Below are 14,671 nucleotides of genomic sequence, written 5' to 3'. Positions count from 1 at the left end.
AAGAATAGTAGGTAGGGGTTTCTTGGGAAAATGAGCTGCCAAATAAATTGGCCAAATGCTTGAAAAACACCTGATACTTGACAAGCTTTTCCTTAGCAATCAGAATTCCATAGACTGATGCTTAGGCATTGAGAGAGAAAAGAGTGATTGACAGACTCAAAATAGATCAAGGACCCTCAGCCTCAAGTGGAGGTCAGTAGATTAGAAGATGGAGGTGGGACCATCTGTGAGCACCTAGGAGTAAATGACTTCCCTGCTTCTCAAATGAAATGTGTGTGCAAGTTACCTGGGGATCCTATTAAATCGCAGGCTTGGATTCAGTAGATCCCAGTGGAGCTTGAGAACCTGCATTTCTAACAAACTTTGATTTGATGCCAATGACTGGACCACACTCTGGGTAGCAAAACATTAAAGACCAAGAAGCTCCAGATTATACAATCTATTTTCTACTCCGTCAGTGGGGGCTTTTGCTAGCTTCAATGTGAATTTTGCTTTCATTAAGCTATTGCACTGAGTGACAGCCAAAGAAATAAGTGAATAATAATGAAAATATGAATTTAAAAATTATTAATAGTATCTGTTTATTGAATAATCAGTATCAGAGCCAGGCACTCTGCTTAATGTTTTATATACTTTATCGCATTTAGTCTTTAAATAACCTTGTAAGGTATGGGTTATTATTAGCACTCTGGAGATGCAGAAACAGACAGACATAATATCAAGAAGCATGCCTAGGGTTGCATAGCTTGAAGACAGTGAGGTAAGAATTCAAACCCATGCTCCAGAGTTCACACTCTTAGTCAATAGGCTTTGGTGCCTCTAAAAAGTCTGGTTCCTGGGCACTCTACATCGCCAGGAGGCCCATACGGCAGAAGATACTGGTTCTTACTTTCATGGGACTGATTAATAAAAGTCATAGTTGTCACTTCAGTTAAATAGTTGCTTCCAGGTTGCTTCCAGGTTTAGAAAAAGAATGTTTTTGCACGGAGACCCAAAGCTTTCCTTAAGAGGATTCTTAACAAACACATACCTGCTCACGTTTATCATCTTTGGTGTAGCCAAAGTGGTCCTCCAGGACCTCAGAGACACGATCAGGAACTTTACCATCAACCCAGTACAGAGCCTTGTTGACACTGTCTGGGAAAAATCCTTGCTTCCCAAAGAAAGCTTCCAGGGTCGGCTCAAACCCTTTTCCTTCCAAACCAAGCTGAGAAAGAAAACCAGGGAAGAAAATGCTATCAGGTTTCCTTGTCGTATTTCCACCTCTCATTTCCCTCTTTAGGTCCATCCAATTAAACAAGTATTTGGTGAATACCGTAAGATAGAAACTGAGCTTAGCACTACTCAGGAGTTGCATTATTTAAATCTTAGTAGAACCTTGAAAGACAGAACTTATTATTTGCCTTTTTCCAGAAGAGGCAGCTAAGGTTTAGAGAGAACAAATAATTAAATCAAAGATTCAGAGTTGGTAGGTCTGTCTGACAGCACACCTCATGTACTTCCTTGGATTTTAGGTCTAAGGTCTTTTCTGAGACATCTAAATTTCCAGTCACAATAAGAAGTCATGCTTCAGATGACCCCTCACAGGGAGGCAGGGAGGTGGGAAGAAAAAGGCCTCAAAGTGATCATTCTTGTTCCTCTCCTGCTGGCTCATGGATCTCTTGACTTTCTATTTATGGTGTAGAACACAATGGGCTAGAAAACACAACTCTTCCCAGCCTCACACTTACCTCAAAGAGGTCAGCTGATTCAAATCCAAAGACAGTGAGGGTCGTTTTCAGCATGCTTTCTTTAGGCAGGTAATTATCTGGATCAAATATAAGATTGCCTTCGAGTTTGGTTGAGAATGGGGTAAGGGATGGAAGAGAAACGGATTTGGAAAAGTGGTAGTTCCGGGAAAATTTTCTGAAGTCCATGACAGTTGGAAGTTGAGAGTCCTTCAGAGCTTCTTTCACTAACTCTTTCAAACTAGATGAAAAGAAGGAGTATATTTTGAGCTGACACATCATGGAACTTATGCATTATCTCTCTCACCCCAAGTAAAGATGGATTTCCAATTGTTACCAAATTCATGAGTTTGCCCCCAAGAGTTTGGCTGAGGTCTGCTCTACTTTTGAACAAGTGTTTTTTTTTGTTTTTGTTTTTTTGTTTTCCAGAAGAAAGAATGCTTTAGAAAGAACAGTCAGTGGCTAAATCCCAATCTAGGTTTGGAATTTCTGCCCTTGGTAACAGGTGGGGGGAAACGACTCTGACTTACCTCTGGACATACAGTTCATCTGAGTTTAAGATGTTGGCAACGTGGGAGGCCACATAGTTCTTCACTTGCTCATTCTGTTCCCCCGGGAGAAGCTGGGTGACTTTGCTAATGTCTGACTGAGAAGGGTCCCTCATCAGCATGAGGTAGGCAGCCAGGCGCTTATCCCCTGGAGCGGCCTCATCCAGGAAAGTCTGAAGGAGGACTTCCCGCACCTGGAGCCAAAGGAGGAGATTGTTACCACTGTCCTTTGGTTGACACAGAACAAGCCTGGCAAACACTGGGCATGGTTTGTAAGCAATTTATTATGTATAAGCCAAATTTCTCTTTAATAACTCTTCTAATGCTGGTACTGAATCTTCTTGCTAGTGTTTCCCAGAGCAACCAGCTCAAGGAGGGGTTCTCAGAAGACTCCGATCAAATGCATGTCAAATTCAATTTCACTAAAATATGCAAGTTATGGCCAAGTTATGACTTGTTGGAGACTTGCCACTCACTGAAAATAAAGTTGTTTTTAACATAAATTATTTCAATATGAGGGTAAAGGTTGAAAGGGATAGTGAGAGTTGGCGCTAATAAACAAGGTAGAATCCAAAGATATGGAGCCATTGCCACCTAAGATGGGGGTAGGTTGGCTATTTTAGATTGGGGAAAATCAGTCCTATTTTCCTAAGATGAGAGTGAACGTGATGTTGGATCTGGGAGGAGGGTAGCACATAGTGAACATTTCGAACTCTGCATTCTGGAGCAGCAGCAAGGTCAAATATTTCTCTCATGTTCACATACTGCCAGGCAGTCAAGTCAATAGGCTTGCTGAAAATTTACAATTAGAAAGCAGTAGAATTAAGTCCATAGAATGATGAGATTTAGGCTTGCATTCCAAATCCTTGTCAGTCTGAATAATGTTCAATTTAAGACCTCCTCTGTGGACCTTACCTCGTCTTTATTTTCCATTTTCCGCAGGGCTTGGATAGCAGCCTTCTGAATCAGCAGGGATGGCGCTGTACTTTTGATACATTTCAAGACTGAAGATGTGAGTCTTGGGGTGAGCTTCTGGAGGGTTCCGCCAATGTTTCCAATGACCTGCATTGAAAAGCAACCAGAGGGAATCAGGATGCAGGAGAAGGAAGAGGTGCCCAGGAAAAGTGCTTCTGAAATGATGCATATTATACAAAAGATAAAAGTACCCTCAGACTCAAGTAGGTGTGATCTTCATTCCCAGTGCAGTCATCTTGAATCTGCTCCAACAGGTAATCAGCAATGTCCAGCAGCTCTTGAGTCGCTGTAGGGTGTGTCTTATGATAGCTACAGAATAAGAGTTAGGACTCAGTAAGCATGACTAGGTTTATCTTAAAATCCAAACTGCGTTTGCTGATTTCTTATTTCAAGTCATTACTCTCAAAAAGACCAGGACAAAAACAAGAGTGAGCATCAGAGTCTGAATGCAGAAGAAGGGGTACACTCTTAATATAGAGATGTGGGTGTTCCTCAGCTCCTATGAGGAGAACCAGGGGAAAACTTACTTGTGGATCACATGACTCAGAGCATAGAAAGTGGCCCGGCTCTGCTGCTCCTTCGCTGTGTTAAAGATCTCCTGCAGCCTCTGGGCTGAGGGCCCTGGGATCAGGGCCACCAAATAGGTCACAACATCTATCAGAAGTGGGTTGGCTTTCTCATTTCTCAGCCACTGGAGGATGTGAGTGTAACACTGGGGCTGTCCGCACTGAATCAGGGCTTGCAAAGTGATGGGGCTGAGGAGGAAAGGACAGAGAAAGTTACATAGGTCACCTTCAAGGCAGCTAAAAGCTCCTTGGCCCGTGGTATTCCTTCTGCCCTTATTTCCCTTATTCACTGTTCAATCCAACCTATTTCAAAATCCAACTCAGACCCAAGAACCATTATTCCAAGGACCAGGAAGTCTTCCCTCTGAGCATTAGCCACAGAAGAGGCATCGTGGCACCAAGTCTGAAGAAGGACCTCTGGTCTTATAACTCAAAGAGCACCGTTACCACTGTCCTTTGGCCAGGACACAGAACAAGTCAAGAAAATATCAACATGGTCTCATCTCAGCCCTCACTTTCTTCTCTGACCTTCACAGCACTAAGAGCAAGTGCCTTGACGTATACAGAAACCACAGTATTATTTTGTTTGCTTGAGCTCTCTTCCCACTAAGAGGCTTCCAAAAGGCCAGACTTCTTTGTCTCTGAAACCTTCTAGGGTAACAGAACAAGGAATGAGACGATACCCATCAAAATGTGGGAAATATTTTCTTCTTATTTAAAAAAAAATACATATCTGTCTTAGATGCAAAGTATGCGTGTGTTCCCCATGGAACTCTAGGCAGCTTAGCTGCTATTTCTCCAGCAAACGTGAACTGATTGACTAGCTGGGTCAATATTTCAGTGGCCCCTGAGCTTTTCTGTTTGGCCAAGGTTCAGCACTGCCATAGGTGTATAACCTATGAAAGACGGAGCTGCCACCATTGAAGAAATACCTGGACACCTCGCCCAGCTTTGGCAAGAGGGATGCGACTGCCTCGTTGTTGAGGCCTCGCAGCTCAGTGACCAGTCTACTGAAGAGGTTAGCTCTCTGGGCGTTCTGCTCGGAGACGTGCAGTTTTTGAAGCTCCTGGAGGGTCTTGACAATGGCCTCGGCCTGCTTTGGAGGTGATGTAGACTTGGTGGTCTCAAAGGTAAGACCCACCTCCTCGGTACCTGGAAGGAGGAAAGTGTCAAAGGAACCCTTGCTTACCTCTACAGCTCAATCCTATCTTGGTCTACTGGAGACTGGGAATCAGTGAGGTTTCAGCAAAGGGGAGAAGAAAAAAAACTATCCTGTATCAGGGCTTACTATGTATCTGGCTCTGTGCTAGGCATGTGACTTCAAGGTTTTCACTGAGTCATCACACTATGAGTGAGTATTACTCCTCAATTTAAAGATAAGAGAATTAAGATTCATGTTGGAGTGTCTTGCCTTGTCCAAGCCCTCTCTGGGTATAAGAGGCAGAGCTGGAATTGAATCCAGGCATATTTGAATGTGGTATCAGATGCCCTCTCTGCCCACAAGAACCCCTGATTAGGTGCTGCTGCTAATATGGTTACAGCTAAAGCGAGAGCTGAGGCTCACCCATCATTTCTTCCAGTTGAATCTAACAGCATCTTGTTAGGACAGGAGGATCCTTTTGTGTCCCTTCTAGTATCCTCCTCTGACCTGCTAGGGAGGATCTGTGTGTGTGTGTGTGTGTGTGTGTGTGTGTAATTCAGCATGGAAATGTGTATTGGAAAGAGTTCTGGCTTAGGTTAAACATAGGACCTCCTTTTGTACCACCTCTAATATTCTATGACCTCGAATACATCACTAAGCCCCTCTATGTGCCATTTTCTTTTCTGCAGAAGGAGTGTAAAAGCACACATTGTTACCACCTAACATCACAGGTTGCTGAGAACAATGAAGTAATGCATAAGACAGATTTAAATACAAGACAAATGCAGGGCTAGAGTTGGGCTTGAGATTTCTGAAGTCCCTACCAAAGACTGATTCCTGATTCCGAAGGCTCTCTGCCACTTGCCCCAGGTTCAAGGTCTTATCACAGGGTGTATGAGGTTAGAAAGTTAGACTTAGGAGGCCAGTTGCCTACTTACAAAAACCTAGGTAGCTTTGGGAAACTTCTCCCATTCCTGTATGTCATTGTCACTCTGACATTCTCAAATGAACATGCTTTCTCACTAGAGTAGCCCACAGCTAGAACACCAGAGCCCACTTAACTCTTTAGTCAGAAGATGTTTCCTGGGCCCCATCAAAGAGCTAAGCTATGACATGTGGACCATGTTGGGCAGATTCCCCAGCCCTGGCAAACATGTGGGTATAAAGTCTTACCTTCATCAAAAAAGCGGCTGTTGATCTTTGGTGTATCTTCAAGTTTCAAAGTCTGTGTAACCAGTGCCATCATTCCATACTTGTCCCTGGAAATAAAGGAAGGACAGCAGGTAAGAAGGGATGGCCCACTCCCCAGAGTAACTTCATGTTGAATGTTACCCCTGTCTGCACTTCTACCTAAGTCCTGCCCACCTTTCAAACCGTAGTTAAATCCAAACATCCTGACCCTCCTAATAAACAGCCCCCACCTCCTCCTGGTCACACTAGCTATCCTTCTATCAAAGGACATATGCACCTTATACCTTCAACCAGTTTGGAGTGTCTGGAGAGTAAAGGACTAAGTCTGTCCCTCAAAATTCCTTGGTATCTCCCACCACACAGTGCCAAGAATATAAGTTATTCAATAAACATTAGTTGATTGATCAGTTTTCAAAATGGATTTGGATACATAGGTCTCCAGTCTAAATTCCAAATCCTCCACAAAGTCTTTCTAACCAGGGCAGCCTGCAATGATCCTGGATTTTCCTGACCTATAACCCTTAAAGTCTGGGTCTCAGGTATCCTTCGTTGGTCTCAAATCGTTTTGCATTGTCTAAGATTTTTCCTAACAAATCACCTGTTAGCTTGAAAAGGGGTCAGGGATGGGCTCTGCTTTGTACTTCTTCACAGCCTAGCCTGGACCAGGGAAGCTGAGAGGCATTCAGCTCACCCCGAACCCATTCACTGATAAACCAGGGGTGCAGCAGGTGACCTACTTGTGGGAGAAAGGTAGGAACAGGTGTTGTTCCTGGCAGATGGCTTCTGACACATGCTTCCTCTTGGGGTCCAGGGTGTACTGGCAGGACTGGCTGCTGCTGATCTTAGTTGACAAGGGTTGTGTCTGTGAATGAGAGGAGGGAAAAGCATTTTGATCAGTCCCTGGGGCTTGAACCTGAGTCTTCTGCCATAGGCATTTACCTTCAAGGAAGAAGGGGTCAGGTGGGGAGAGAGTGGGAATTCTGTACCATTAGACAAACTTGGTTGAAGAAGAGAACTTGGTACTTGACATTTAGACAAGGGGATGAATAACTTGGCATACCCAAAACTGAGTCAAGTTACAGACTCTTCTTATTCTGCCCCATTGGACACCTCATCCTGCACAAAGGATATACAGCCTGGCATCCTACACATACCTGCCCCACTACACATTACTACTTCACACACTACTGGTCCCCGTGTTTCCTTTGCCTGGAAGCCCATCCTTGTGTCTCTCTTCCATTGATACATCCTTTGTATCTTTCAGTCTCATGCTCCACATCTTCTGTGAAACTGAGCTAGACTCAATGATGTTCACCCATCATTTCTTCTAACTGTTTTTACCAGCTGCTTTGCCCAACGAGCTCTGTGACTAGTGCTTTCCCCTTTGTGGTCAGGCCTAGGACTGTTTGTCTGACCTGTTCAGTTCATCACTATATCATCTTTGTCCTTAGTTGACGTGTGTATGAACCATATTCCCGCATTAGACTGAAAACACCTTGAGGACAAGGTCCACATTCACCTGCCACTGACCCTCCCTCGGTGCTGCCCAGAGTGGGGCTGAGCACACAGTAGCTGCTTAGGAAAAACAACAGACACCAGGGCACTGGCCTTTTTTGGCGATGGCCCTGTGGTTACCAGACTCCCTGTTTTCTAGGCCAAGGACAGTGACCAGAAGCACTGCCAGGCATGGCATGATTGCTCAAGTCCTTTGTGTTTACCGAGTTAAGCTGTGATTCATGTCCAGGAGATATTATAAGCATTAGGTAAGCTCAGGTAATGTGGTGCTACATGACCTTCGTTAAGGACAATTAGAGGTTAGTACCGAGGGCATGTCCCAGGCAGGAGACAGAGGGGCCAGGCATGGATCAGGGTCATACATGGACTGGAAAGACAGGACCCTGGTGTGCTCTCAGCCATGCCACTCCATGGGAGTTAGTGGGAGAGAAGGGCAGAACCCAGGTCTTGGGACTTTCTTGGAGGCTAGAGGCTTAGAGCTGCAGACATCCAGCCCTTGCACAGGAAGGAACAGTATGTGGCTTGCTCGCCTACACTGGGTCTTGGAGCCTTCTGAGGGATGGCCAGTCATTATTCTCAAGTGATGGCAGAAGATTTGGTGCCAATGACAGAATGACAGCAAAAAGGACAGAGTTCTGGATTGGAAGTGAGAAACCTGATTCTAGTGCTGGATCACCTCATAACCGGCCATGTGGCCTTGGGCAGCCCTTCCATTACGTGCTTCTCAGGTTCCCACTGTAGTCTATAAGAAGAGGAGGCTGGGCAGGTCCTTCTCTGAGATCCCTGCTAGCTCTACATTCCAGAAGTTTGCTAACAAAGAGGATAGTGAGAACAGCAATGCTGATGTGAGACTTACCAGGCCTTTGATCAAAGCCAGTGGGCTCACTCCTGTGCTAACAGGCTTGAAGTGGTCACACTTCTCCAGGTTTCTTTCGATGGATATTTCTGTTGCCACGTTTCCCTTCCTCGTTTTCACGGTAACGTCACTGGAACAGTTTCCATACACGGTATCCTATGGGAGCAGAAGATACCACAGGCATATTCAACGTGGGAAAATATCCTTAGGTGCTTTGGAAAGGGCTGGGAAAGGAGCTGGAAGAGAAGGTAGGAACGACATGGATTTGGAGGGACCTTCTTCCCCCAGGCAAAGCGTGGGCATTGCAGGTGCCTGGCCAGCCAGAGGTGCGGTGAGGACACGGGGAAGAGGGTTTTGATTCCGAGGCAAAGTGGCCTGGCCGCCTAGGACCCAGCCGACTCTGACTTTATGCTCTGTGCTCTCAGAACATTTTCTCCTCTGCTCATTAACAACATGGATTCCATCTGCCTTGGGTTGTACTGTTCTGATTCTCCCCCCAGGCCCCAAGAAGGCCCCAAGGAAAGGTCTCCTCAGGATGCAGCTCTGTGTTCTCCAACTGTGATGAAGTCTAGAACCGAGAACCCAGCAAGGGCTCAAAAATGGTCGTGGGACTGAAGGAAATGGAATTCTCTCAAATTGAAACCTTGAATTCTTAAATGAGGCTGGCAACCGGTTCAATCATTTTCCTGTGTTTGCAACACTTATAGGCTTCACCATGTTGCACCTTGTGGGAATAGAACATAACCCAACAAAGGAGTAGGGTGGCCAGGGCTCCCTAGGAACTGCTGTAACATTAGATCTGCTTGGGACGATCTGACACTGAGCCCAGAGGACAGGAAAGCCGTGGGCACTGGTGTTTCACACGGATGTAGGGTCTCCTGTGTAAGTAGCTAAGTCAACACTCCACTTCATGTAGACAGTGGACCCAGCTCAGACACGGGGAGATGAGGTCAAAGGGCCATTCTTACCAGCTTTCTAAATTCTCACCAGAAACAACACAGTAGCTAAGTCAACACTCCACTTCATGTAGACAGTGGGACCCAGCTCAGACACGGGGAGATGAGGTCAACGGGCCATTCTTACCAGCTTTCTAAATTCTTACCAGAAACAACATTTGCTTGTCCTCTTCCGTTTCCGGGGGAACCAGGAGGGCAGAAATGATGCCTCTCTTGATGTTCAGGATGTGTTTGGGCTCCTCCTTGTCTGGGTAAAGTAAAACCTGTTTCCCTTCGGGAGTGGCCAGTCTGAGCTCGAACCTGTCCCAGAGAGAGAGAGAGAGAGAGAGTGGTCACAGAAGTGTCCTTTCCCCAGCAGGAGCCTGTTGGACATAAGCTGGGTGGCTCTGCAGCCTTTTAAAGTTTTTTATTTTACTTATTGTTTTTCTTTTTACATCTTTTCTTTAGAAATATATCCCTGCCTTTTAAAAAAGTTATACAAGTATGTGTATGTGATTGGCACTCTTTTATTTCTTTTCCTTTAATGCTGGCTCACCTGTCCCCTCTCTGCTCCACCCATAGCTCTGCTGCCGTCCCTCCCCACTCAGAACATCTACACAGAAAGTTCCTCAGTGCTTGTTCTGTACAAATGGCATTGCACTCTGCACATTTTTCTCGATCTCCCTTCCTTCAATTCTCCACGAAAATCCTTCTGAGTCATTTGGTAGAGCCCTACAGATTCTTTCTAAAAAACTGCAAAACACTGAATTCTATGCTTATATAGAGTTGTTGTTGTTGTTATTATTATTCAGACATTCCCCTACTTAATGGCATTCACTCTCTCCCTTTCTGGATTTTTTTTCCTACATGAACAACACTGAAATAAACATCCCTATGTCTATATCTTTACACACTATACTGCTTTTCTTTTCATGGACTGGAGTCCTGCAGTGCAAAACTGCTGTCTAAAGGCTATAGGATTTTTATTAATAATAGATATTGACTAATGGTTCTCATTCCATCAACAATGCATGAAAGTATACTTTTCCTCACAGACCCACCTGCAACAGGTGCTACAGCTGCTTCACATTTTTGTCATCTTATGAGTATAAGGGGATACAGATCCTAGGACGTCAGTTGCATTTCCTGACCGCTAGGCCATTTGAGCTCCTTTTCACACACTTGTTGGACATTCACTCTTTGACATGGTCTCAGGCCATGTCCGAGGCCTTCACTCTCAAGGACTTCCCTTTGGGAACTTCCTCTTGGGGATTTCAAAGCACCTGCCACACCTGCTCTACTTAAGTCAGGAGGAGAAGGAGCACAGGCACGTCTCCCCAGCTCTGCGCTCTCTCAGAAAGTTCCAGACACTGTGACGCAGGCTTGCGAAGCCTTGAGGTGGTCAAGGGCAGGAGTCCCTTTTGTTTGGAGGAGGGTAAGGACCAACATGTAACGACTGCTCACTCCCTTCCATCACTGTACCTGCTCCCTCATATACATCTAAGTCTCAGATAACATAAGGTGCATTGATGAGAGACAGCAGCGTCAAGGCCTTCTCTGCCAACCGAAAGATGGGCAGGGAGTTTCCAATGCTACCGAATCCACGGATCTATGACTGCCTGTATTTCCACACTCGTGGGAATTTAAAATTTGTGATTGGAAGATGAGGCAGGGGCGACGTTCAACGTATTTAGCAACTGGTACCAGGTGGCCACGATCAGTCAGAAGAGGTGCCAGTGGTGGACCATAGGACTACACCGGTGGGGGTGTCCTGGCAAAGGCTCAGGCCTGCGCTCCCCTGGACTCCCTGAGGCCAGGCCCGGACCCCCTTATGTGCTTCTCAGTTTCCCACTGTAGTCTATAAGAAGCCTGAGCAGCCCCTGCCCTGCCATGGCTAGGCCCCAGCACCTAGTCCTGCTGGGACCCTCCCTGGAGACCACCATCCACCCACTCTTACTTAATTCCTTATACAAGAATTTCCGTGTTTGAACAAACCATCTCAGCTTTATTATCTCAAGGAATTTAAGCATGAGATCTTTCAGAAACACATTTAAATAACAATTAGGGGACCATCGCTAGGGGAGGGTAAACAATGCATTCCTCCCTTGGATTGTTGTGAACACTCAGCAATTCCCTGATCCATGGTGAATATCGAATACAAATACATTCATGTATGTACGTACTGTCAACACACACATTCATACCTTAGTGGACACACACACACACACACACACCCTCCCTCACTCACAACACAGCTCGCAACACAACACCGAAAGCTCAGGAGCTGGAATGCACAGGCCCGCGCTTGCTTACTTGGCCATGGCCGCAGAAAACTCCTCGGAGTTCTTGGCCTTCTTCAGCAAGGCCTGGCCCTCGGGGCTGAAGCCATACACTTCTTTCAGGGTGCACTGGCTTGTCTTCAGGATGAAGCTGCAGAGTTGGGGGACCTCCAGCTCGACCTAGAAGACAGAGGAGCAGCACATTGAGACCCTCCAACAAGAATGTGAGATTCCCCACCCCTGCGGCCCAGGGCTTCCTCCCGTCAGACGCCAAGGGGAATGCTGTTGGGGAACACGGCATCTGCCCCCCAACACCACAGGTGTCCTTAACAGGCCTCAGTAGCCCTCCTGAATCAACCTAGACATAGTCCTACTTTTAAAAATATATTTTTATTCATTTCAGAGGGGAAGGGAGAGAGAGAGAGGGATTGAAACATCAATGATGAGAGAGAATCATTGATCGGCTGCCTCCTCCATGTCTGCTACAGGAGATAGAACCTGCAACCCGGGCATGTGCCCTGACCGGGGATTGAACTGTCCCCTCCTGGTTCATAGGTCGACACTCAACCACTGAGCCATACCGGCCAGGCCCTATTTTTGATGTTTTGTTCTGGGGTACCAAGTCTCTAAGCTTGCCCTCATACATGTCAAGGAGGATGTCTTTTACTGGTTCTAGATGTGCTCACTTCAGTTATAAAGAGTTATGACTGCTCAGAAGACATGTAGCCTAGGAGTGGGAGTTAAGAAGAAAAAACAGGAAGTGGGAGGAAGGCTACCATTAGTTTTAATAGCAAAGGTGTCCTTAAAGTCGCACACACCAAAAAAAAATCAGAAAAATCAAACCCACTTAGGAACCATTCAAGCCTTCACATTTGGCTGGCGTTTAAACAGCTCCCTACTTGTCACCCAGAACTGTTAAAAAACTTGCCATATGATGGAAGGGATCCCTATTTGCACTATCTAACATGGGAGCCACCAGCTGGGTGTGGCTCTCGGGCCATTGAAATGTGGCTGATGGGACTAAGAAACAGAAGTCTTACTTTTATTCCATTGAAATAGCCGCTTTGGCTAATGGCTACCTTATTTGACCACACAGACAAAGGGGCCTTAGAAAGACAAGGGCAGCTCCCTGGCCTGGTTTCCCCACGCGAACCCCCATAGTGGCTCTTAGCTTTGTTCCATATGAACACACAGGCGTGCGCCCAGCCTCAATAAGAAAAGTCGGACTTGAGAACAAACTGCATGCTTCCATTTTTCCCCTTTCCCATTGGTTTTTAGTAAAAGATGCTATTTGACTGAGATGATAAACACGGCCTTTCAGAATGCTCTCCTGAGATGCTCACTCCCCTTGCTCACCCACCAGACTTCCCTCGTCATGTTAAATTACAATGACATCTTAGAAACTGATGGGAAAATAACTCCGGGTGGCAATTTTGTGTGTGTGTGTGTGTGTGTGTCTGTGGCAGACAACTCAGCAAAGTGGCTTTCACACTGAGGGCCAGCTCCCAGCCCTTTGGGATCACAAACGTCTTGGCGTGAGCTGGGTTTGCTCAGCCGTGGCCTCCGGGTCCTCCAGTGTCCCCCCCTCCTACCTTGCAGTTGATCTTGGTGACACTCTTCGAATCAGTAGACGCGGGGGCTCCACTGGAACTCTCGGCTTCATAGTTGTATACATATTTCCTGAGGTGCTTGAATCGAGTTGTACCTTCTAAAATGAGGAGAGATCAGTCAGCCACGTAGCAGAAATAACTCCTAAGAGTCAGTTCTGGGCAGGGAGGGGCAGGGGCATAGATAATAAAAAAAAAAGGTAATTAAACTCAAATTATTTTTATTTATATTAAAGGTTAAATGGTTGATTTCTGCTTGTTTGTTCTTTTTTTACATTTTATTTTTCAAATTATTTTTAATTGACTTCGTATTATGCTGAATTTTCCTTTATAGATTTAATGTCTCTACTATGTTTTGCTGGGGCTAACGTTTCAATTAGCTAGATTTCCTTGAATATGTCATTTGAGATACAAAGAGGTGATTTTCAAGTGGTGGGGCTCAGAAAATCTATAGGAGAGACTGGAAAATTAAGAGGACAACATAAAACAGACATCTCCAATGCCTGGTCAGCTGGAAACTAGCACAATCCTGTGGCTCTTTCTCGGTGCTCCTAAACACCTGAGGCGAAGCTCATTAAGCATTAGGGGTATTTGGCTGACTGGAGAAACATCGGAATGTTGCCATTGTGCTTGAGAGGAATTTTCTGAACAATTTGAGAAAAAGGACATTTGAGACAGGCACCAGGCTGCAGTGATGGCAGATTCCCACCAGATGGCAGTGCTTCCCCGTCAGAGGCCACCCTCCTGCTCTCAGAAGAACACAGGGTACCACTGCAAGGCCAGCTCCCTTGACCCTTAGGGGTCAGGTAAATACAAAGGGGTGGGTGTCTGGGTCTCTGCACAAAGGTTAAAGTCAGCATTTTTTCACAGTCATGTGCTTGGAATCAATGATTAGCCACTGACAAACAGGATGGTGATTTCTCAAAATGTCCAGGGGCCAACAGAATGACATTCCTACCCCCACCCTACCCCTGGCCACGGATAGACAGAAGGTCAGGTAGAAGGGAGTTGAGACCCCGTGGGGGTGGGCAGAGGCCCAAGAAATGGCTCCTTGGGCTCAGTGCAGTGCACATTAGTCCCAGCATCGTGATGTGCAGGTGGGTGGGTGGGGGTTTGGGGGTGCCCTTCCCTGCCCAGTGGGGAAATGCCTTACTTGAACAGCTCGGGTTGACATTTTCCAGCACTTCGTCTTCTGTAAGAAATGGAGAAGGACAACTGTGGGTTTTTCCTGTCTTCCGATGGGCCCTGGGGTCTTATAGGGAGGACCTCTGCACCCACAGCGCCTTTCTCTTTTAGGAGGAAGCAGGTTCTGGAGAACCGGCCCCAGCCCC

General features: G+C 46.0%; 1 protein-coding gene across 1 annotated transcript in view; it reads right to left on the bottom strand.

The window, feature by feature from the left end:
• The window catches only part of APOB (apolipoprotein B), a 37,551-nt gene that overhangs the window by 22,401 nt on the left and 479 nt on the right, over window positions 1-14,671 (bottom strand). Inside the window, exons 2-15 of the mRNA XM_005874933.2 lie at window positions 14,494-14,532; window positions 13,326-13,441; window positions 11,768-11,913; window positions 9,622-9,775; window positions 8,520-8,675; window positions 6,886-7,010; window positions 6,131-6,216; window positions 4,749-4,968; window positions 3,778-4,005; window positions 3,442-3,559; window positions 3,191-3,337; window positions 2,258-2,469; window positions 1,731-1,968; window positions 1,031-1,207 (exon numbers count right to left, since the gene is read on the bottom strand). Coding sequence (XP_005874995.1) covers window positions 1,031-1,207; window positions 1,731-1,968; window positions 2,258-2,469; window positions 3,191-3,337; window positions 3,442-3,559; window positions 3,778-4,005; window positions 4,749-4,968; window positions 6,131-6,216; window positions 6,886-7,010; window positions 8,520-8,675; window positions 9,622-9,775; window positions 11,768-11,913; window positions 13,326-13,441; window positions 14,494-14,532 — 2,162 coding nt within the window. The remainder of the gene's footprint in view (window positions 1-1,030; window positions 1,208-1,730; window positions 1,969-2,257; window positions 2,470-3,190; window positions 3,338-3,441; window positions 3,560-3,777; window positions 4,006-4,748; window positions 4,969-6,130; window positions 6,217-6,885; window positions 7,011-8,519; window positions 8,676-9,621; window positions 9,776-11,767; window positions 11,914-13,325; window positions 13,442-14,493; window positions 14,533-14,671) is intronic.

This window comes from Myotis brandtii, unplaced genomic scaffold (assembly GCF_000412655.1).
Source record: "Myotis brandtii unplaced genomic scaffold, ASM41265v1 scaffold454, whole genome shotgun sequence".
NCBI lineage: Eukaryota > Metazoa > Chordata > Mammalia > Chiroptera > Vespertilionidae > Myotis > Myotis brandtii.
This window is presented reverse-complemented; position numbering and strand designations above follow the sequence as displayed.